Source organism: Culicoides brevitarsis, chromosome 3 (genome assembly GCF_036172545.1).
Source record: "Culicoides brevitarsis isolate CSIRO-B50_1 chromosome 3, AGI_CSIRO_Cbre_v1, whole genome shotgun sequence".
NCBI classification, from domain to species: Eukaryota; Metazoa; Arthropoda; class Insecta; order Diptera; family Ceratopogonidae; genus Culicoides; species Culicoides brevitarsis.
This window is the reverse complement of record NC_087087.1, coordinates 15,057,928-15,083,085: the sequence shown is the minus strand read 5'-3', so window position 1 is coordinate 15,083,085 and position 25,158 is coordinate 15,057,928. Positions and strand designations below refer to the sequence as shown.

The window sequence follows — 25,158 nt, the reverse complement described above, 5'->3', positions numbered from 1 at the left end:
TTTGGCTTTGCCTAAATTTCCCACTGGGAAGCTTTTTAACTCACATCAAACGATTGATCTTCAAAGCCATGAAGGTTTTATTCTACAGAATGCTCGAGGTCTATGGTTTCAACCTTTAAGGATAAATTCTCTACTTAAAGGAACATTTTTTCTTCTGAGTTACGAATCATTCTGCGAACCAGAAATTCCTCACAATGCACAATGTGTTTGTGCGTACACACCATATTAAAGTTCAAATTCTATTGTTTTTTAAAATGCATGAGAAGAGTTGAGATGTCCATGAAAAATATTACGGTTATTGTTATATTATTGACGGAGAAAGTTTTGCCATGCATGCCTGCTAAATGCAAAGCACATGTTCACAGTTTTCCTTCGTTATGCACTTCCAACCGAGCAGCATGTTACATGCCCTCTCTATAATACGCTTGTGGTAATAATATGGTTTGTTGGTTTTTTGAAAATTTTGCGGCTTTAAACTTTGTAGTCTAATTTTCGCATGTGTTTGACTATTGGACGATCCGTAATTACGTTCGAATTTACTTTTGTTTGAAAACTACCTTGAATGCACCGAAGGCATCGATTCTCTGAATTATTTCGCTCAGGATACAATTATATTTAATTATTGTGAATGGATTTTGTAATACGTGTAATACGGATACCCGACTTGCAGCAATTATATTTATTATTATCGAGAGAACCGTACTGTGCTGCGACATCATAATATTTTTAATAGCGTTACCGTGTTGGTTTGGTTCTGTGAATGAAAATCAATTACGAGCAATTTTTCCTCATCGAGTGCAAATGCGGACTTGTAATTAATATCAGCGCAAAAAAAAAAGTTGTTGACAAAATAATTGAGATTGATTTTTTTCAGATCAGATTTATAACGAAAATGTGGAGACGCCTGGTTCTCGTTCTCAGTAGAACTAAAATTAAACTTTATTGCCGCACGCCAAATGTGACAAATGTGGCTTTATTTATGTCTTTTAATAACTCGACAAAAGGTCACTTTATTATATTTCGTCGTTCTTGGTTCGGGCAAATATGAAACAAACAGCTTGAGCTTTTTTTTATTGCTTTATTTTATAGTTCCGACCACTTCATTTCCCTTTCAATCACTTTAAATGCACAAAAAATGTCGGAACAGCAACAACAATGGCATTGCATACATTTCGAACAATGAATTATTAAATTGTTATTTAATTTCGGGTCCATTGTAACAATTTGTTTTCGCTCGATGATTCAATATTTGCGTATTAAAAATGTAAATGTTTGGCTTTACGAATGACATTGATTGTTTGCGTTCGGATTTTATGAATAAATATTCGACAATTCGCAAAATAAATAAGAATGTAATTAAGTTATAGCGACAGAGTCAATGGTTGGATTTCGATAACGTGACTTTATGTTGATGTTATTTTAATAATTTAATGTCAATATAATAATTTGCCAATAATATGTGAAATATTAATATGATTTTTTATGATAAAATTTGTGTATTTATAATTTTGTAAGGTTTTTTGCCGAATGAATTTAAGTTTAATTTTTTTAAATACAAAAATAATTTTAAAGAATTTTTTTTTTGTAAGAAAATTTTAAAATTCTGAATTTAAAAATTTAACATTTAATCAATCAATCATCAATTAGTAATTAGTAAAAAAAATATTAATTAATTAAATTAAATTAAAATGAACAAAGTAATATAAAAAATAATAAAAAAAAATAAATAAAATAAAAATCAAATTTAAAATAATTTAAAATTAAATTAAAAATTAAATTAAATTAAATTTAAATGATTAATTAATTTTTTATTTTTATTTAAATTTTAAATTAAATTACTTTAAAAAAAATAATTTAATAAAAATAAATATTCATGAAAAATAGTACGAAAATAGTGTCGTGGTTTTTTCCATAAAAAATTTATGCAAAAAAAATATTGATAAGTCCCTTGCTTAATTTTTTTTTATTGCGAATAACATAAAAGTGATAAATAATAAAAATTTCAGTAGCTATTTAAACTTCACTCGAACAAGTCAAATTTAATTTTATTTTTTTTTTCGATATTTTAAATTAAATTTTCAATATTTTCATTTTTTTTACTACTTTTTTGACGTTTGTGAACGTTAATCGTTGATTGAACACATTAAAATAATTTTTACTTTTATTATTTTAAGTTTTTAAGTCAAAACTTTAATAAAATTTAACAAAATAAAAATTTAAGAAAAAATAAAAAATTTGGTCACGTGACTCAAAAAATTTTTCATCAAATTTTCGATAGATAATGCGTTTTTAAAGCAAGTTAAGTTCATATTTAATATAATTTTAAATTTTACTGGACATTATTATCGTTTTTCAATCAAAAAGTACCAAAAAATGTCAAAAATTTTCCTTTTTTTTAATTATTTTTATTTTTCCCCCTGAATTTTTTCGGCAAAATTGGAGGGGGAGGGGCGACATAATGGCCTAAAATAAAGTTAAAAATATTTTTTTATATTTTATTATCTTTATATTTTTTTAAATATTTTTTAAAAACTTATTTAAATTAATTTATTAAATTAATTTTAATTATTTTTTTTAATTGATTTTTAATCACTTTAATAAAAATACAATTGAATTATAAAAAAAAATTCTCTTTAAAAAAAAAATAAATTTTCATTAAAATTCCGTAATTAAAGAACAATCGGCTCATAAAACAATCCAAGTCCTTTGTTCAGATTTTTATTGTATTAAAAAATTAATTATTTTAAATAATCATCATTCTCCCTATCAATTGAAAAAAAAATATAAAAAATCATACTTCGATCGGTCAGAAATTTAATTTTCATTCTACGGATTCTTTTCATTTCAAAAAAAAAATGTTTAAATAAAAGATAAAAATTTTAATTAAGAATCCTTTGAAACAACAGAATTTTTCCATTCCAATTTTTCCAAGAGTAAATTCAAGAGTTTATTTTACTGTCTGAGTATTTTTCACAGAAACTTCTGTTGAAAAAGTTTTTCTTTTTAAATTCCTAAAACCAAATATCAAAACCAGAAGAAATTTCCTTAGAATCGAAAACAAATATCAAATTCAATGGTCAAAGTAATTCGTAGAAATAGTTAACCTTTGCTTCGGTTCCTCTCTTATTGTTTTGCACGAGAAGAAGCACTCATCAAAGATGCAACGAGTGTGCATGAGAAACTTTTAATCCGATTATTGCCGATTGAGAGAACTCTCTGTACAATGCACGCCGGATAAATCAATATAATTATTAATAAATGATATTTGCTAAATATAAACGTTCATTTGTTTCAATAATTTAATATTTATTCACACTCAACTTATTTTTAAAAATTGAGTTTTCGGAAATTCATTTAGTTTTTGTTCACTGGAATGACTCGAATAACTTCCTTTTCGACAGTGCCAGATATCAAGTCGTCATTTGAGTTGGGGGTTGGGGGATTCAAACCCATCATAGGAATGCATTTTGCCATGTATGATGAACAAATATTGCCTTTGCAACAGTCTGAGCTTATTTGACACTAAAAAAAATTTTTAATTAAAAAAATTCTATTTTAGACTAATAAATTTCTCACTTGTTCGTAAGTTTTTGAACATTTAACTTCTGTATCTTTAGCATCATTTACAGCAGTTAAAGACCCAGAAACGCATTTTCCCCAGTAGTAAGGGCACGTTTTTGAACAGCAATCGTCATTACTAAAACACTAAATTAAAAATAATTTTTTTATAATTTAAATAAAAATTACTGTGACTCACTTTTTCTCCAACTTTTTTGCAAGTATCGCTCGATTTTTCATCCGCAACGTTAATTACTGCCGCAAATGCAATTGTTATTGTCATTAAAAATAAAACTATTTGCATGTTAACTTTCATGTTTGCTTATTCAATTTTAAATATCGACAAAAAAATTAAATTTGACTTGTTCGAGTGAAGTTTGAATAGCTACTGATATTTTTATTATTTATCACTTTTATGTCGTTCGCCACGAAAAAAATACTGAAACAAGGTTCTTATCAATACTTTTTGTGTACATTTTTTTTATTTTTTATGGAAAAAACCACGAGACTATTTGTCATATATTGTTCCAGACAAAACCGGATGATTCATCGCGGTGTGCAAGCAAATATTTGTTTAGGTTTTAACGAGTAATTTAAATAAAAATAATAAAAAAAAATAATTTTAGGAAAATTTTCGTTAGGCGATTTGCTGAATCGTATTTAGATCTTAAAAAGTTTTTCCAAGATAAAAAAAATATTTAAAAATTCCTGACATTAATAAACTTTAAAAAAAATTAAAATTCAAAAAATATAAATATTTCAAGTTTATTTTAAAAATAAAATTATTTATTATTGTTATTAATTTTTTTTTATTTAAAATTGATTTTTATTGTTTTATTTTTTATTTATATATTTATTTTATTTTATTTTATTATTTTTTTTTTATTAATAAAAAATCTTTTTCGTTTAATTAAATTTTTTATTCTAATTTTAAGTTTTTTCTAATTTTTTTTACTATCAATATGTCTCGGTATTTTTATCTGGAATTCATTATCGTCATGAAATTGAAAAAAAACTGATAAATAATTTGAACTGTCAGGTAGTGAATTTGAAATCGCACGTTGTTGATAAGATTGTGAATTATGCATTTTTAAAAGTATCCGAAAACTTTTTAAAAATAATATTAATCATTTTATTTAATTTGAACTTTTTCCATATTTTTTCAAGAAATTCTCAAAAAATTTTTAAAAGATTTTAAATTTTTGAGAATTTTTGTATTGAAAAATGAAATTAATTTTTGAATTTTTTCTAATTAAAAATAATTTAAAAAAATTTTTTTTCTTTCAAAGCAATTAATTTAATTTAATTTATTAAATTTAATTTATTATATATAGTTTTAATTTTAACTTTATTTTATTTTAAAAACTCATCCAAAACATTTTTAGATTTTAGCTCTTAAAAATTTTTTAAACTGTCAAAAAATTTCTTTGGAAAAAAATTGACATTTATCACTTTCATACCTCTCAATGTCACATCGGTACATATAGACAAAGGGACAGACACAAAAACGGACAAAACCCAATTTTCTCAAGAAATCTTCAAATGCTACAAAAAATAAGGTCAAGTCGAATGTCTACAAGTCGAACTTCAATTGCATAGCCCGTTGTTTGAACATAATCAGCCGATAAATGTCACATGGCTGAATTGAGTAAACAGTAAACAATAACTTGTTAGAATTGTTTGTTTTTGTATGTATGTCACGCTGTCTGTTTCGGTATTTGTTTTCGACTTATCGAAGTCTTACTTTCAATAGCAAACAAAAAGCAGGAAAAACTTCTAATGATATCAAAATATGATTATTATTTCCATCATTATCTTAATATTTAATTATAATAGTTCATAAGCAATTTTCGATAATTTGCTTGAAAAACGCGTTAGGAAAGCAATTAATTTCCCTGCTAACAAACATCGCTTGTAATAGTTTTCGGATAATTTGACTTGAGAAACTTTTCGCAATTTCAATCAGTTTAATTAACTTTCCGCTGACGACGTCGATAATAATAACGGCAATGACATGTCACACGAATATGAATGAGATTTTAAAACTATATTATTATTAATAGACCTAATTATTGCGATGATTAGAATTTTAATGAATCATGAAGTTTGGTGCCATTGATGGAAAGAGAAGAGGAGGGAAAATCGCAAGGGAAATTACTTTCAATTCTCTGTTTCTATCGCATTTTGGGCGAAAGGCCTCTTTCGAAAGATGTTAGATAAGAGAAAATAATCCTCATTAAATTTTGACATCAAAAAGTTTGTCACTTCTTTCGGCCTACACACACACGCCACGGATGGATGACGACAAAACTTGTGAGGCAGAAGGAAAGTTTTAATCGGTTTTCAGAGACACAAACAAAAAATAACAATGATCAAAAAGGAATCAGACAAAGATAAATTGATGATGTCGCATGACGAGTTGATAGAACCGAAACCAGAAACGAGACAGAGAAGAGAAGACAATTTATTGGAATTCATCATAAAGATGAACTGAACAAGACAAGACTGTATCAAGCAAATTTCTCTATTTGTTCATGCTTTTAAATAAACATTTAACAAAATTTTTCGTCGACAACGTTTCACATCACAGAAGAAGGACAAAGTAGCTTAAAAATAGATATTTGGCTCATTGTCAAACATGTTTTATCAGCAGTTTCAGGTTTGCCAGTTAAATATTTCGTTTACTCACATTTCATTCTGCTTCATTTTATTTAAAATAAAGCAAAAAAAAGTGAACCGTTCGACCAAAAAACTGTGGCATCATCAGATTCAGCAAAAGCGGTAGAAAATCTCCTGTATCAATAAGATTATATCGATCACGATCTGCATACAAGAAAAAAAGCAGCTTGATTTCAATCAGATCAAAGAAATAATTCAAACAAGAAATTTTTGTGGGAGAGAATGAAAAACGAAGAAGAAGAGCCTTTATTCAGGATTACTTTTCGCTTGGTTTTTTGAAAAGAGCTCGTTTTTGCGTGTTTGAGGAGATATTTGTCATCAATGATGATGATGATAAAAAGTGCGGTTTGAAAAGGATTTTTAACCGATATGTATTGGCAAGAAAGTACAAACAAAATTCCTTTTGGTTTTGCGAAAATTCTCAAAAAAATTTTTTTTTTCTCATTATTTCTCATTTTTTCCTTTTTCTCTCCGGTGTTTTGAAAGGAGGGATTTTTAGAGGTGAATGATGACTGTCTGTGTATCGGTTACGGTTTAGATTGACTTTAGTCTTTTGAAAAAGTCAAATATATCGAAAGGTATACAAATTCATTTTTGAAGGTTTGACCTTTTTGGTTTAAAAATTTGTATGAAAAAATAACTTCTTTGGTTTAGTTAGGGTTTAGTTATGGTTTAGTTTCAATATTCTACAAAAAGGTAGTTCATAAAAAGTCATAAAAAAGCTTAGGAAATTTCTACATCTTTAACTTCTATTAGTAAAAATGAAAACCAATATTGAGGTGTATGAAAATGTGAAAGGGTAGGCCTAAGATTAGTTCGATAGTTCACTGGGTCGTTTTGTAATTCATACTATGAAATCGTAAGCTTAAAAGTCTTAATCGTAACCTTAAAACTTTTTCAATTAAATTAATTAAACCTTTTTAAAGTTAAAGCTACAGTCAAGGATAATTCAGAAAGGTCTTTTTAGCCTAAGGCTACTAACTCAGACTTCCGTAATTAAAGTTAAAGTTGCTTATGAATTTTGGATCAGATGAGTTGATTTGGTGAATAAGAGAAAGAGAAAATTTCTACTCAGAGTTTACTTAGGTTTCTTAGAACAACTCAAAAAGAAGTTCATAAGAGTTTTAAGGAAACTTTTAGCACTATTGAACTCAGAAAAGACCATTCATTTTTCACCCGAAAGGTCCGGAATCGATTCCTTGAGTCCGAAGAATTATTTAAGACATCAGGTTAAGTTGAAGGTTTTCCAATTTCTTCCAAGATTTTAAGTATTAATTTTTCTCCTTTATCTCTTGTTGTTCTTTTCCCCCGTTTTAAAAGATCTAAAGCCTGAAACGAAAAAAATGTAATTTTTAAGACTTAAACTCTTAAACATATTTCCTGAAAAAAAAAATAATTTAAAGAAAACCTCAAATTAACTTACTACCGTAATGTAGATAATTCTAAAAAAAATAATTAAAAAAATAATCGCGTTCTATTAACAAAAATAGGCTTTAAAATTCGTTCTATTAACATTTTTACGTAAAACTTTTAAATTTATAACGAAATTTCAAAATTTTTCAATATTTTTAACAAAATTTTCGAAATTTTATTATTTTTATGATTTTTGTTGTGTGTGTTTTGTGTTTTCATGTGTTTTTTAACATGACCCCCCCCCCCCCTCACTGAAAAGGAAATTTTTAGTACCAGTTCAAATTTCAATGAAAGCCTGTGAAAAATTTGAAAAAAAAAACTCAAATTAATGAAAATTTAAAAAAAAAGATTACAAAGACTGATATACTTCAAAAATTATTTTAAATAATTCAAAAGGAAATTTTTTTAAATCGTGATTATGGCATATTTTTACGACGTCGTACATTTCTGTTTACCCCCCTCCCCCCCTCGTCGGATTCCGTCGTAAATTTGATGAACACACCCCCCCCCCTAAACTGCCGACACCATTAGTGGATGACGCCTAACTTCAAAATTGATGTTTCATTAATTATTAGCATTTTTTTAATTTCTAACGGATTTTTTTAATTTTTTGAATTTAAAACTTAACTAAAACAGAAATTACTTACCTTGTAAAAAATGCGCTCCTCTACTTTCCTTCCCCCTATTCGACAAGCCTTTACCTCTTTTTTTCTATAAATTTACTGATGTAATTCAACATTTACCTTGAATGCTATATTTTTTCGTTTGTACTCGATGCTTGTCAATCAGCCAACTAAAGGTACTTACTTCTATGACTTATTATATTTGTATTTTCTCCCTTCTTCTGTTCGCTTTTTGGCTCAAGCCTCGCATTTTATTTTTAGCATTTTTTTATTATTTCGTATTCCGATGATGAACCATAAGTAGTCTTATTTACTTTTGTGGCTGATCGTTTTGACGAATTGAATTGCCGAGGAAATAATTTACTTCGCAGAGAAGAAAAAACTTACTTTTCACACACTTTTTTGCTACCTTTTTTCCAATTTGTCGTGTTTACCCTTTTTATTGTTTTTCTTTTTTTTTCTTATCGCAAATCATCGAAAAAAAAGTTTAAGAACAACATCATTAAATATGTGAAGTCAGCTAAGATAAAATAATAACGTCAACTTTTTTTGAACCTTCTTAACTTGGTTGACTTGGACCTTAATTGAAAAAAAATTCTTGTAATAGGTTTAAAAAACTACTTGAAAAAAAAATTACTGAATGCAGTGCACATTTTTATAGCGTTTCAAGTACAATTCTCACTCAATAAATTAAGGGAAATGAGAAAAAAGGCAGCGCAGTGAATGAGCATTTATTTAATATTATCGTCTCTCCAAAGCTTGTAACTGACATTAATACAGATGTTTTGTGAAATAAACGACTAAAGTAGCTACGACAATTTAAAGAGGAAAAAAAATCAGTGAATAGTCTTTATTTTCCGCTTTTAAATGGCATAAAATGGAATTTAAAAATAGTTTAGTGGGAAAAAAGGACATTCAGCTATTTTTTACTGAATTAAAAAAAATGTTAAAAAGCGAAAAAAATTTTGTTGACCTCTGGCTGTCTGTCGGAGTGTCTTTATGGCATTTTTTTGAGGAGTATGAAAATGTGAAAAATTAATTTTTAAATTAAAAAAATAATTAAAACTAATAAAAATTTAATTAATTACTTAAATTAAAAAATTTTGATAACCTAAAATTTTTTGTTCAATTTATTTATTAATTTATAAAATTTTTTATATAAATTTACTCAATTTTTAATCGCAAATTTTTATTTTAATTTAAAAAAAATTTGTTAATTAATTAATTTTTAATTTAAAACTTTTATTTAAAAATATTTATTTAATTTAATTTTAATAATTTTTAATAAAATATTTAATTATTAATTTATGAAATCATATTTTTTTTAATTTTTAATAGATAAATGAAAAATAATAATTTTTACTTAATTTTATTTTTTTTATATAAATTAATTTTAAAAAATTAATTAAAATTTTATTTTTTAACTAATTCATTTTATAAAAAGAAATTAAAAATTAATTAATACATTCAAAAAAAAATTAAAAAAAATAATTTTAAAATAAATTTTTTAAAAATAAATTTATTTTAATTTTTTTATCAATTCAAAATAGCAAGTTTTTATTTTAATTAAAAAATATTTTTTTAATAATTAATTTTGAATTTATAAGAACTTAATTAATTTAATTTAATTTAAATAATTTTCAATTTTTTAAAAAATAAATTTATTTTAATTTTCTTATATTTTTTTCTTAATAAATCAATTTAAAATAATTTAAAAAAAAATAAATTAATAAAAAAAATAATTTTTAAATAAATAAAAAAATTACAAATGCTCTCAAGTCGATTTCACATCAACTATTTTTTTATTTCTTTTATTCAAACAATATGTTTAACTCATTTTCAGCACATTTAACTCCTGTCCATTGAGTACAAAACCTTTCAATTGTTTGATTGATCGATGAAAAGGAATCAAGTTACCTTTTTCTCTCTCTTTTTCTACAAATCGCCTATTTTTCCGGGTAATCAATTTGATCCAGTGTTCCATTAATTCGTGAACAATAAACAGTTCAACACAATAAAATATTGAAAATTGATATTTCATGAGCCTGCTAATTGATAGTTTCACCATAATAATAAAATAATCGCATCGTATAACTCAAAAAATTTATTTTCTACCTTTTTCCGCGTGTGCTTTTCTCATTTATTTAATGAAAATTGATGTTTTTAATGGAATGCAACAGCATGCAGTTTTAATTTATGCTTTCACGTGCGCCGGTGTTTGCACCAATAATTTATGCAAAATTAATAGGAAATTGAATAGCCAACCGGGCAGTCGGTAATTAATGTGCGTTAAAAATAACTCTTTTATTATTTTTTAAATTTTAAATGAAGATAAATGAAATTTTGCCTTCCAGAACTGCTGGCGGTGTAAAAAAAATAATTAATTCCAAAAAATATTTTTTTTAATGTAAAAAAAAAATTAATTTCCTCGCAAAGTTTTAACTCTTTTGAACTTTTTTTTTCTCTTTCATTTTAGGAACAATACTCAATATTCAGGCCGCGAGCAGTAATTGGCTTTGTAAGTAAATTTCCGTTTTTTTGACAGATTCGATATTTTTTTCGCCTCTGTTTGCCTTACGTAAACAACATCTTGCGTTACAACTTTACACAATTCCAAATATTTTTTAATAATAATACGACGTAAGAGTTAGACAATGCTCCTCGGCGGTGAAACGACGCACGACGGTAAAAATGTTAATAATAAAGTTACGAAACCACCAAAGTCTTAAATATCACAAGCATGTAACAAAAGAACATCGCAAGGTATTTAAAGTGTAATCATAACGAAGATGGAGACGACGATGATGATGATGAAAAATTCTTGATGAAACAACTTTTCTATAAAAAAAAAGTTTTACTGCTAGACTTGCACGTAAGAAATTTTTTTTTTCCAACTAGAAGCGACTTTAGATTTAAATTTCTTTTTTGAAAGGGAAATTTTTATAAGCTTTCATTTTGTAAATCGGTGATTATTACTCTGAGGAATTAAATTAGAAAATTTTAAAGAATTAAGATAAGTTTTTAAGGATTTAATATAACATTAAAAAAAATTTTTAGGTACAAGAGGAAAAATTTCAATTCATGGTTAAATTCAAAATTTAAAGTCTTTAAAAAAAATAATTCGTAATTTAATAACATTAAAAAACAAATTAAAAAAAATACAATTTTTTATTTAAATACCTATTTTATAAAAATTAAAAAAAAAATGTTAAAATATGCTTCTAAAATATTTTTTTATTTTCTTTGAATTTTTTATGAATAAAATATTTATATTGAAAATAATAATTAAATTATTTTTAATTAACTGCATATGTTGATTTTTTAATAATTTTTAATTATTTAAAAAAATTAATAAAAAAATAATAAAATAATTTTAAAAATAAAAAAAAAATAATTAATTATATTTTTTTTTAAATAATTAAAAAAAAAATTTTTTTAATTAAAAAAAAAAATTCATTTTAATTTTTAATTTTGTTGTAAATAATAATAAATATAATTATTTTTTTAAATTTTAAATAAATTTTAATTTATCATTTTTTATTAATTTTAAAATTAATTAATTAATTTAATTATTTTTAAATTAATAATTAAAATTTTTATTAATTTTTTTTATTAATTTTTAAATTAATTTTAAATGTTTATTAATTAAAAATAATTAAATTAATAAATTAAATAAAAATAATTAAATTTATACGAAGTCCTAAAAAATATTTAAACCATTAATTTTAAATTTGATAGCTCTTGAAAAACTTTGAAAACTCTTGAAAGGACTTAAATCTCACCTATTTTAAATTAACTATGAACCAAAGACACAGATAAAGAAACAAAAGAATGTCTTATCTCCCGAATGATTTTCCTTTCTTCCATTTTTTTCTTCTTCGTTCAATGAACGAATAAATGAATAATCAAGTAAAATCATGATTCCATCCATTTTTTTTTTTTGTTTAAATTAAAACAAAAGACTTCCGATCATTTAAACATTTTTCCATTTTCACCTAAAAATACACACAGGTGATGTTGATGATGATAAATTAACTGATTAACAGCCATTCCTTCAATATCGCTAAAAATAAGAATAATAATAAAAATTTCGGTCCAAAATTTACATTTTTTATTGTTATTAAAACAATGATTAGAGCCATTTTTGTTTTTCTTTTATTCCGTCTTTTATTTTTGGTATTTTTTGTATATCTTCTTGTACTTGAACCCAATTAACCCACAAAAATATTCCCCCTCATAATTTTGCTTGGTGAGCGTTTATTTAATTATTTTTTTTTTTCGTTTTTCGTGAATTTTTTATTTTTGAAGCAAAATAGAAGAGAAGACAGGCATTAAATAACTCATCAATCTTTCGGTTGAATAACCAAATGCATGTTACTGTATTAAAAGTGTGTCATGTTGTCTGCGATAAATTTGAAATATGATGAATTTTACTTTTTTTGTGAGTAGAGAAAATTTTTAGCTTGGTTTGGATTGATTGGAAAATTTACCTTATAATTTTTTTTAAAATAATTTTTAATTATTTAATTAATTTAAATAATTATTGATATTTTATTTAAATTTTATTAATTATTTTTTATAAAATATTTAATTAAATGTTTTTTAAAATTATTTTTTATATTTTATGAATTTTTTATATTTTTTTTTAATTAATTGTCAATTAAAATTTAATTAAATTTTAATTAAATTACTTTAAAAATTTTAAAAAGAAATAAAAAAAATAGTTAAATAAATAAAATTAATTATTTTTTATTTAATATAATTTAAAAATAATAATTTAATTCAAAATTAAATTTAATTAAAAATAAATTATTAAAAAATATTTATTTTTTTTATTAAGTATCAAATTTATATTTTTTAAAATATTTTTTCAATTATTTTTTATTTATTTTTTTTTTTAATTATTATTTAATTATTTAATTAATTAAATTAATTATTAATATTTTGTTCATTTCATTAGTTAAATTTTAATTTAAAAAGTAAATAATTTAAAATTGTTAAAAATTTTATAAATTTTCATTTTATATTTTATTAATTTAATTTTTTGTTTAATATAATAAATTAATTAATATTTACCTAATTATTTATTTTTTTATATTTTTTTTTAAATTATCCTAAATTTTTGTTTTTGTAGAAAAAAAAATAGTTTAGTCCATCGTCTTCGTCTGACCTTCATTAAAAGTTAACTTACTCATAATCATAAAAAAAATTCTTAGAACAAAAACTAAGTAAATCTGAAAACAAAGAAGAAGAAGGAGAAGATAATAAAAAGTAACAAAAAAGCACTCAAACCTAACAACCGTGAACCATTCGAAATAAACTTTTACCGTCTTTCGCTCGTTGTCGTCGTCGTCGTTGTTGTTGTTATTTTTCTCACCGCCACACAGCTACAGTTATCCTAGGGATTAGTCACGCTATTATCTTTCGAGCGATATCACTTCTGCGTTAACAATGCGATTACACCGAGATTTTATTTTGATATAAAAATTATCACATCAATCTTGTCGTTCACACGTTTTGTTATTACTACATTACATCATCGTGTCTCTCTCTTTTTTCTCGTTTGATGGAAATGTTGACACCTTTTGAAGAACAAGACAACAAAAAGACCTTGATGTTGACCGAGAGAAAGTTCTTGCATGATAAACGACATGAAATTATTGCCTCATCTATAATAATTTTTACGCCACAAACAAAACTTTTCCATCGTTTTTTCTTCGTCTTCTTCGTTTTTTTTTTCTTTTATTAGATTACTGGCAAGCTTTGTCATGTTGTTGCTCCGTTTGTTTATTATTTTGACAGAAATCTCACGTTTTATTTACGAGCGCAGTTCCGTTTTCTGTCGTGAGCGCACGTGAAATTTAATGAGATAACAAATTAAAAATGTAGCAGCAATTAATGCGAAGAGGTCGTTTCGTTATTTTTTTGAGCAGGGGAAAAGGCTCGACACTTTTTAATATTTTATGCGAAATTTTTTTGTTTTTTGTGGAAGGAAATTTCTTGGAAAGAAGTTGCACAGAGTCAAGTGTGAGTGAAGAAAAAATATATTAAATACCTAAATTTTTTATTTTGTCTTCATTCTAAGGAGCAGTAAGAAATTTTTTAACTAACCAAAAATTTTGTTTATTAAGATTTTTTGATTCTCTTTAATTATTCAAAAATAAAAAAATTTAATTAACTTTAAAATTTTAATTTTTAATGAATAAAAAAAATTGAATGAATTATCAAAATACAATAAAAAATCAAAAATTCTTTAATTAAGAATTAAAAATATTTTTCTCATATTTTAAATTTTTTTTTAATAATAAAATTAATTGTAGGTACTTTCATTATGATATTTTTATAATTTAATTTAATTATATATTTTTTTTTAGATCAAGAGTTGCAAAAAATTTTTAAAATTGATTAATAAATCATTTAATTAAAAAAAAAATGGTTTGATTATTTTAAAAATTTGAGGATTATTTTGATTTGATATAAGGAAAAATTTTAAATTTTATTCTTTAGTTAAATTTTAAAATTAAATTTAATTAAATTTTTTAATTATTTAAATTTTATTTTTGAACTTTTTTTATTTAGCAGATTTTCCAAACTTTTATTAAAACTTAACTTAATTGAATTTTAAATATAAATGAGGTAAAAAAACAATTCTTAAAAATGGAAATTTTCTCTCGATTTTTATATATTTTTTAAAATTTATCGAAATTTTATTCATTTTAATTTTTTCTATTTTTTTTTCATTGAAATTGAAAATAAAAATTTTTTTCAAAATATTTAAATTTTTTTTTTATTTTAATTTTTAAAAAATCCATGAATTATTTTAAATTTAATTTATTCAAAGATCAAAAAATTTATTTTTTAATAAATTTAAAATCAACCAAAAAATTTATGAATTTTAATTTAAAATTTATTTATTTTTTAAGTCGGATTAATAAATAAATAAATTAATTAAATTAAAAAATAAGTAAAATTTTAAATATTTTAGTAAAAATATTATTTTTTTTTACATTAAAAATTAAGGAAATTCTCATAATTTAATTTTTTATTATAAATTGTTCCTTTTAAATCACTCATGAATGCCTAAATATTTTCTCAAGCGACTTTTAATGCATTAAAAAAAATTTTTTTTCTGCTGATAAACATTAAAGCTACGATCTAGTTTAAATAAATCCCATGGAACGAGGAATAATAATTTGTAATCGTAATCGTAGACATGTATAAATTATAATAAAATCATCAGCAAAAAAAAAAGTTTTCTCTGTTGAATTGCAATAAAAAATGAGTTTCGCGAAAGGAAGTTTTACTTTACAAAAAAAAAAGATGAAAGGAAATACAAAACTCAGCAATAAATACACCTTTGCACGACTCTCAAAGACATTACTCAAAACGTACGAGAGATAATCATAAAGAAATATCTCAAGAGGATTTTTTTTGTGTTACAATAATTTTTTAGTAATATTCACATCTCTATCATGCTCCAGAGAAAAGCAACGATCCACACACACAAAAAAATTCTCACTGAATTTTTTATGCATTTGAAACGATGAGGGCACGTAATCCCCATATTTACTTCGCACACAAAAAAAAATGAAATCTATACGGGAGAAATCCGAGTCCCTTTCATCGTTTGGTCAGTCAAAGGGATTAATTTCGCAAAATGATTAAAAATCCAGCATTTTTCGCAAGAAAAACCCCTTTTTGCCACACAAAAAAAAAATAAAAAAGAAAAAAATCGTGAATCAATATTGCTTTTTTTCTTACCTCACAGCGCTTCGTTCTCGAACAATCGCTTGTTAAACACAATAAAAGTCCTCCTTATAGATTGCATGAGGCATAGAAATTGATAAAGGAACAAAAAAAAACAAATAAAAAATATGCATAAACTAACATTTTATCGTAAAAGCATGCGGCGCATAAAAAAAAGTTGCTTTTGTTTTATTTCGCTCTCGTATAAATTTTTTTTCTCTATTTTTCATGCAAAAGGTAAACAATATTGAATTACAAATTGAATTGAATGAATGCTTAAAGCATTGTCCTTTGCATTGAACATCGATCGAAACTACTATGAAGGCAAAATTGAAAGAAAATAGCTGGAAAAGAATTTCTGCCAATAAAATTGCTCATTAAGGCACTGAACGAAAGAAGAGTTCACTGTAAAGAAAATAAGTCAAGGGTAAATCACGGATTTTATTTTGTTAACCCATGTTGACAACTTATTTGAACAGACAGATGAAGAAATAAATTTAGAAGAGGAATTGTTTTGAAAGGCGAAATTGACATGGAGGATTTTTTTGCATTTTTTTATCGATTTTGCGAAGTAGATTTTTTTTCGATGAAATGTCTTTAAGAAATTAATTACAATATAATTAATAATTAATTTAATTAATTAATAAATAAATTAAATTTTTAATAAATAAATAAAATTTTAATAAATAAATAAATTATCAAAAAAAATGCTAAATATTTTTAAATAATTTCAAATTAAAAATTTTTTTTTAAATAAAATTTTAAATTAAGTGAAAGAGTCAAAAAAGTTAAAATTTTCATTAAAAATTTGTATTTTTTTTTTGCCTTTTTTCTAACATTTAAAAAAAAATAAAATAAAAAAATCACATTAAAACGAAATTTGCATTGGACAGAAAATTGTAAATGTCAATTAGGGTAAAATTTTAAAATGTCATCTGGGGCGATAGTTTTAAATGTGCTTCGGATCAAATTTTTAATATGAGCATTCAGTCAAAAAACTTAAAAATTAATGAATTAAATTAAAAAATGTCAACTGGGACAAAATTTGAATTTGAAAAAGTTGAATTTGCACTGGGTCACATTTTAAATGTACATTGGGTCAAAAATCTTAATCGGACAAATATTTTAAAATGTCTACTTGGAAAAAAAATATCGAGTTATAATACTTAAAAAAAAATAAAATATGCATTGGGATGAAAACCTTAAATGAGAACTGGGGCAAAAATTTCCAAATGACAACTGGAGCGATTGTTTTAAATGTGTTAAGTCAAATTAAGTGGTCAAAATCTTGAATTTGTATTGGGGCAAATATTTTAAATACCAACTGGGGCAAAAATGTTGAATTTGCACTGGGTCAGTATTTAAATGTACAATGGGCCAAAAATCTTAAATACGTATTGGGGCAAATATTTAAAAATAAATTTGGGCTAAAATGTCGAGTTTTAATATTTGAAAAAACTTAAAATATTCACTGGGGCAAAAAATATACTTTGTATAATGGGCTATTTTTTCATATTTGCTATAAAGTAGCTCTAAATAAACTGAAGTTTTCGTAACAAAATTCAACTTTTCTTTCATATCCCAAAATTTAACTTGAACTTTACTCTCAGGAATTTCCTTAAAGCATTTTCCCGAAAAATATCTTTTTTTATGTATATGTGAAAAAATATTTCAAACATCACATGCAACGAAATAAATTTTGTTAAATGGACCTTCCCCTATCCCATCCATGCCCATAACAAACAAAAAAAAACATAAAAATATGAAACAAAAAAATGATAAAAAAATGTCATAAAGGTTTAGGAAACTCTCGAAAACCTGACAAAGAGGAAATTATTTTAATCCACACACCGTAAAAAAAATCTGAATTTTTTCTCCTATCGACATGTTTGATTTTTTATTTCATTTTTCTATCGAAGTCGTCGAGTATTTTTTTTTATGTTTGAAAAATTTTTTTATTTATTTTTGTACATCTTTGAATTTCGTGCATGAATAAACTGCTATCACATTATTTTTCTCCGAGAATATAAAAATATTCCGTTATTTTGCTTTTCTCACACGTGCATGCACAACAAACAAAGAAGCAAATTGTCTCTCGTAATAATCTCACAAATCTAGGTAAAAATATTATTGTCTATTTTTTTTGTACATGTTTGTTTGTTTTATTATTATTTTATTACATTTACGTTTTGCGAATTTTTTTTTATCTAAATTTCATCAAAAGTTACCTTGAAATACAAAGAGGGAAATTTTAAGGATTCGCAAAAGTTTTTATTTTTCGTAAATGATCCAAAAAATCTCTCGCGCATTACAATTTAATCTGTCGTTGTCTTAATACGCAAATTTCTTAATAAGCGGATTTAATTCATGAGCTGATAAATATCTTGAAAATTAAAATTTTTAATTAGCATGGAATAAAATTAAATCGCTTACTTAATAAAAACAGGAAAAAAAAGAAGACAAGAAAAGTTAAAAAGAAGTTTTTTGCGCTGTGTCACAGTCACAAACACAGAAAAAAAATACGTAAAGAGCTTCATTTTGTTCTTAACTGTTAACTCGTGTTACTTTCTTTTTATCATTTTTGTGCAAATTTTTCTCTTTCTTTTTATTTTTTTTTCATGGTTTTACGACGACTTGCGTATCATAAACTTTTTTTTTTGTAATTATTTAATTTTCTGTGATTCCTGCGGATGGCAGCCATAAATTAATTTGTCAAAACAACAAGCACCTGTCTACCATAGCGTGTTAGTAAAATTGATGTTGGACACGCTGTTTGCTGTACTATGCGCCTTAATTACTAATCCAATTCCCAACATTGACGAAAAATTTTTTTGTCAGTTTTTACCAAACGAAAAAAATCAAATTAAAAGTCACTCTGTAAAAAATTTTATAAAAAAAAATTAAATATAAAAAAACCAGGCAACTCCATTTATTTATAAAAAAAAATTGAAAAAAAAAATGAAGTGATAAAATCGGAAGAAATGATGAAATATGTCCGTATTTATAACTCATTTCATCCTTTAAATTTATGATGAAACCGAAGATTTATCTTATTGCACGAAAAAGGATCCGAAAGAGCTTAAAAAAAGTGTGATGATAAACTGTATTATGGGAAAAAAGTGGCAAAAAAATAATGTTTGACACAAAAAAGGGAAAGAAAAAGATGTGATAATAACATAATTTTTATCTGTTAAAGGAGTTGAATTATGTCAAACAGGGGCCAGAGTAGATTGAAATGTTACATTTTAAAAGATTTTTTAAAGACAAGATTGATTTAAAGCGGTTTTAATGTCCTTCCGATAGGTACAAAGGTTCTAAAAAAGTTTAAAATTTTATAATTTTCACAAAATATGAGATTTATTGGTTTTAATGAATTAAATTAAAAACGCCATCTAGCCTGAATATTTAGCAAATAATTTTTAAAACGGCATCTGTTGGGGAAAATTTTATCTCAAACTCGAAGATATTTTTTTAAAGCTTTTAAAATTTAATAAAAATTAATTAATTAATTTTTTATTATTAATATTTTCAATTATTTTAATTTATTAATATTTATGAATCAATTATTATTAATTAATTTTAATTAATTCAATTATTTTTTTAATTTTTAAGTAAATTCAATTTTTTAACCAATGGTGTATTTTTATCAAAATTAAATTGATCTTGAGATCTAAAGAGATCATAAAACGCCCTCTAGCGGAAAAATTCAACAAAAAGTTTTTTAAATGACATCTGTTGGGAAAAATTTTATCTCAAAGTCGGAAAATCAAATTTATCAAAATGAAATTTAAATTATTTTAATTAATTTTGTATTAATTATATTATTTTGTTTAATTAATTTATAATTATTTATAAATTAATTATTAATTAATTTTAATTATTTTTTAATTTAATTTAAATTATTTTAAATTTTTCATGTAGATTCAATTTTAATTTTTTTTAATTGAATTTCTAACTATTGGTTGTATCTTTATCAAAATTAAATTGATCTTGAGATCTAAAGAGATCATAAAACGCCCTCTAGTGGAAAAATCTGAATCTTTAGACAAGATCACCATCAAAGTTTATTGAAGAAAGTTAAGGCAGATACATCTTTTTTTTTATAAATTAAACCTAAAAATCTCAATGTTGATAGTTCAAAACTCAAAAATTTAACTTGAAAAGCGACCTCTTGCGGGAAAAATAAAATCTTTAATTTTTAAAAGATCTCTTCATATTTTTTAACTTTTTATATTGAAGCTTTCCTTCTTTAGTTTCTAAAATCTTGAAAAATTTAAAAAGACAAATTCTAAAAAGTAAAAGAACGACATCTATTGAGAAAATTCAATATTAAGGTACAAAACGCCCTCTAGTACAAAAATTTTAAACCAATCAAAGTCGAAAATTTAAGAAAAGTTCAAGATAAATTCCTTGCTGCAAAAAAACAATACAAAATCATCCCTTTTCAAAACTAAAACAGTTCATAAAACTGTCATTTACTAAAACAATTTTGACATTAACTCCCTTTTCTCCTAAATTTGTCCCGAAAATATCGCAGACTCATCATCATCAATCCGACTTCAATTCCGTTCCTAAAGTCGCACTTCCATGACGCGTCTCATTAAATTTGTCACTTTTAAATGTCCATGTCACTTCCAATAATGATGCCCAGCATGATACAAATCTCCCCCACAAATACGCTTGCATGATGAATGTTTTTGGTGGATTTTGGATTACGAACTTTTGTACATATACGCATCTCGTGTAACATTATGAGGGATTTATCGTAATAATTATTTTTTTTGCTATTTTATATTTTTTTTTATTTCATGTCCTTTTTCTGACTAACTCGGGATTTTTGTGCAAGTGAAATGTGGAATAAAAAAAAGATCGAAATTATTATGGATTTTGAGCACTTTATCTTGTACTTCATGCAAATTTTAGTGAAATTTCTCTCTTTTTGCTCAAGTACCAATTTCTTTCTTAACATTTTTGCCGTCGTCGTCGTATCTTCTTCCTTTATTATTCATGAGGGTTTTGTGAAATGACGCAACATTCTCGCAGCGCGCGCGGCAAAAGTTCATTGTAATACTTTTGATTATGAGATTTTTCCCCCTTATTATTGTAATGATTCGCACATAATAGAAGAAAACGAGCTTCCTTTTCGGGCGACAACGGCGACGTCTATTTTTTTTAAAGTTTTTCTTTATTTTTTTGCATGGAGAAAGAAATTAAAGGCATTGTGTTCAACTTTCATTGTTCTCTTGAGTAAATTTTAATCTTGCGCTTTTTAAAATAGACGATTATGATTATTTTTATCCGTTTTTAACTCATTTATTTTGTATATTTTTCGACTATTTATTTTGACGCTGACAAAGCTAATGGAGTGTCGCTGAATTGAACGTGAGTATAGTGCTTGTGCAATTCTTCCTTCAGTTCTTGCGAATGGGCCCAGTCTCGTGTCTCGCATTTTACTTTGACCTGAAAAAAACATTTTAATGCGTTTTAATGACTTTTTGTTGAATGAAATGAAGGAAAATTTTTGTACCTCGACACTGTAAGTATCCGTGAGCCAAGCACGTTCGTGCATAATGTCTTTGATGGAGACTCCAAGGCGTGCGAGCAGTTTACAGAGTTCGAGAACGCCTCCGGGACGATCACTGAGCTCGACAGTGAAACGTAAGAGACGTCCTTCAGATGCTAAGCCACGTTCAAGGCAGCGCCCGAAGGTAGTTGTGTCAATGTTGCCGCCGCAGATGAGAATGACCACTCTGAAAATTTAAAAGAAATTATTTTTTTGAACGATCTAAACGCCCTCTATCGTTCGGATTACAAATTAAGTAAAATTTATGAAGATCAGAAAGTGACATCTAGCGGTGAGAACTAACTTTTTATGTCTTTTGAATTTAAAAAAATGCCATCTATTGAGTGATTTTTAAACTGACAAAGATCAGAAGATTTTAAAACTAAAATTTGGCGCCAAAAGCTGAATTTGAACTTCTTAGACATCAAAAATGTTTAAATCTTGAAGTTTTGAAGAACAAAAAAATATCTTCTAATTTTAAAAAGTTGAATATTTGATCTCAAAGATCCGAAAACGCCCTCTAGTGTCAAAATTTTAATGTCTTTTGAAGTTTAAAAAATGCCATCTATCGAGTAATTATTTGAACTTACAGAGATCAGCAGATTTTTAAACTACAATTTGGCTCCAAGTTTTGCTAAATTTAAACTCTTTAGACATCAAAAATGTTTGAATTTTGAAGTTTTGAAGAACGAAAAATATTTTCAATGATTAAGAAGTTAAATTTTTAATCTCAAGAAAACTGAAGACGCCATCTAGTGTTGAAAATTTAGACATCTTAAGATCAAAAGACGCCCTCTAGCGTTTAGACATCAAATTATAAAATCTTACGGATTCTAAAAGATTTTTCTAATTCATAAATTAGCCTTTTAGAACTCTTGAAATTGAAAAGGCGACCTCTATTGTTCAATCCTGAAACTAATTTAGATATTTAAAGATCTAAAAGTCACTTTTTAATGTAAAAATTTTGATTTTAAAGATCAAAAAATCTATAAGAAATTCTAAAATGTCTAAAAATTGAGTTTTTGATTTTAAATTATCATCAAAAGTTCAAACTTTCAACATTAGAGTTCAATTTTTGATATTTAAAGCTTTAGAGTACAAATTTCTAACACAAGATGGCGCTTTATGATGTTACAATTGAATTATGAACAACTTTTATGACTTTAAAAGATGAAAATATTTTTAAAAAATCAACTCACTTCTTTCCCTTGAACTCCTCAAGTTGCCCTGACAAAATCGCCGCCAATCCCGCTGCTCCAGCGCCCTCTACCACACACTTTTCCTGCTCAACTAACCTCAAAATTGCCAACGCAATCCATTCTTCTCCCACAACGACCATTTTATCGATGAGCGGTGCCGCTGTCACATACGCATTGTACCCTACCTTCGGCACAGCCAAGCCATCAGCGAGCGTACTTTCGCAATCGACCATAATTGGACCCTTGTTTGCCATTGCCTTCGAAAAGCTGGGACATTTATTCGATTCGACACCCTAGAAAGGTAAATAAATGTTTGTCTCTGTGAGAAGAAAATTGCTTTTAAATTCCCAGATCAATGTTGTATCTTTCAATAAAAGTCTCTGCTAAATTGAAAGCAAACACTTGACTAAATATACGAGAGGAAATAAATTTGCTAAACCACCAAAGAGGAGAAGATAAAAAAAACGACGACGACGCAACAAGCGATGATTAAAGTTCAAAATGAAAAAAGTAAACAAGAAAAAACTCACAATGATTTTTGTGTTTGGGCAGAGCGTTTTGATAGCTGTTCCTATGCCGGCAATTAAACCGCCGCCACCCACAGGGATGATGACAGCATCCGCATCGCCAACTTGTTCGCAAATCTCGAGCCCAATGGTGCCTTGACCCGCCATGATATGCGGATGATCGTACCCATTGACGTACAATAAGCCACTTTTTTCGCCCAATTTCATCGCAAGTTGTTTGGCTTCTTTCATGTTCGCCCCCTAGCGGAGAGAATTTGAACTAAAAATCCGAGAAACGTCAAAAAACTTACTTTGACAATGACATTGGCGCCATAATTGCGACATTTTTGGACTTTCATGATGGGCGCTGTGACGGGCATTACTACTGTAACCGGAATATTGAGCTTCATGCCATGATAGCAAATACCTTGGGCATGATTTCCCAAAGAAGCTGAAATAACTCCCTTCTTTTTCTGCTCGGGCGAAAGTTGTAAGAGGCAGTAACGTGCTCCACGCTCTTTGAAACTTCCGGTAAACTGAAGAAATTCTTTTTTGAGATAAATTTCCATTCCCGTATCTTCGGAAAGATGACTTCGTCGACATGGCGTGAACTCAACGCCACCCTTGATCTTAAAAGCTGCCGAAGTTACATCCTGAAAAGTGATGACGACAGGTTTCTCCGGGTTGCAATACGGATCCCGACACTCCTCTTCGCCCGGCACAATCGAAATGTTCGACGGCGACGAGGAATGGTTGTTCAAATAGGCGTTTTTGTCATTTTCGCGAACTTGTTCGTTGCTTGGTTTCTTATTATCCGTTATTTCGGCACCCATGATGACAATTAAGAATTTACTCAGTAATGAACCGATTTTGAAGTTTCTAAAGGCGCGAGAGTACTGAAGCGATTCGATCAACGTCGAGAGGTTTTTATACTCGCCAAAAGAGGTGTTTGTCCAAGTAATTGATGCGTAATCGATGAAAAGTGGATTAGAATGGACACTAATCACGTTGGACAATAAATTCGAATAAAAAAGAAAATAAATTCGTCGTCGCACTGATTTGGAAATTAATTTTGTCAATATTGATGATATTTTAGAGACGAGTGGATTTTGGATTTGTTTGGTGATAATTGGATTTAACGACGCAAATAGGTGATAATTTGATGAAAATGGGAACAGTTTGAGATATTTTTTTACGTTTTAATTTAGTTTTTTTTTTGTTGAAAATTTAAATTATTTTTTTTAAATGTGTTTTTATGAAAAAAATGGGAGATTTTATGGGATGATGTACGTCTGTAAATACCGAAGAAATTCCTGAAATATCAAAAAATTTTAATTTTATAAAGCTCTTTGAAAGCTCAGAAATTAATGAAATTCAAATAATAATAACAAACAAAAAATTTGAAATTCTTTAAAGCTTATTGAAATTAATGAAATTCCTTAAATACCAAGAAATTTTAAATTCTTTAAAGCTTTTTGAAATTAATGAAATTCCTTAAATACCAAAAAATTTGAAATTCTTTAAAGCTTATTGAAATTAATGAAATTCCTTAAATACCAAAAAAAATTGAAATTCTTTAAAGCTTATTGAAATTAATGAAATTCCTTAAATACCAAAAAATTTGAAATTCTTTAAAGCTTATTGAAATTAATGAAATTCCTTAAATACCAAAAAATTTGAAATTCTTTAAAGCTCATTGAAATTAATGAAATTCTTTAAATACCAAAAAATTTGAAATTCTTTAAAGCTTATTGAAATTAATGAAATTCCTTAAATACCAAAAAATTTGAAATTCTTTAAAGCTTATTGAAATTAATGAAATTCCTTAAATACCAAAAAATTTGAAATTCTTTAAAGCTTATTGAAATTAA

At 25.8% G+C, this 25,158-nt stretch overlaps 2 protein-coding genes across 2 annotated transcripts; both read right to left on the bottom strand.

Moving 5' to 3' along the window:
- Positions 1 to 3,286: 3,286 nt before the first annotated feature.
- Positions 3,287 to 3,953, bottom strand: LOC134835589 (uncharacterized). Its single transcript, XM_063850475.1, has 3 exons — positions 3,758 to 3,953; positions 3,577 to 3,705; positions 3,287 to 3,522 (listed from the first exon to the last, which is right to left on the bottom strand). Exons 1-3 carry the CDS (start codon positions 3,872 to 3,874, stop codon positions 3,355 to 3,357), a joined length of 414 nt encoding a protein of 137 aa, XP_063706545.1. The 5' UTR covers positions 3,875 to 3,953; the 3' UTR covers positions 3,287 to 3,354.
- A 17,403-nt stretch (positions 3,954 to 21,356) lies between these two features.
- Positions 21,357 to 24,157, bottom strand: LOC134835235 (L-threonine ammonia-lyase). Its single transcript, XM_063850105.1, has 5 exons — positions 23,599 to 24,157; positions 23,312 to 23,548; positions 22,782 to 23,074; positions 21,547 to 21,769; positions 21,357 to 21,479 (listed from the first exon to the last, which is right to left on the bottom strand). Exons 1-5 carry the CDS (start codon positions 24,118 to 24,120, stop codon positions 21,357 to 21,359), a joined length of 1,398 nt encoding a protein of 465 aa, XP_063706175.1. The 5' UTR covers positions 24,121 to 24,157.
- Between the last annotated feature and the right edge of the window lie 1,001 nt (positions 24,158 to 25,158).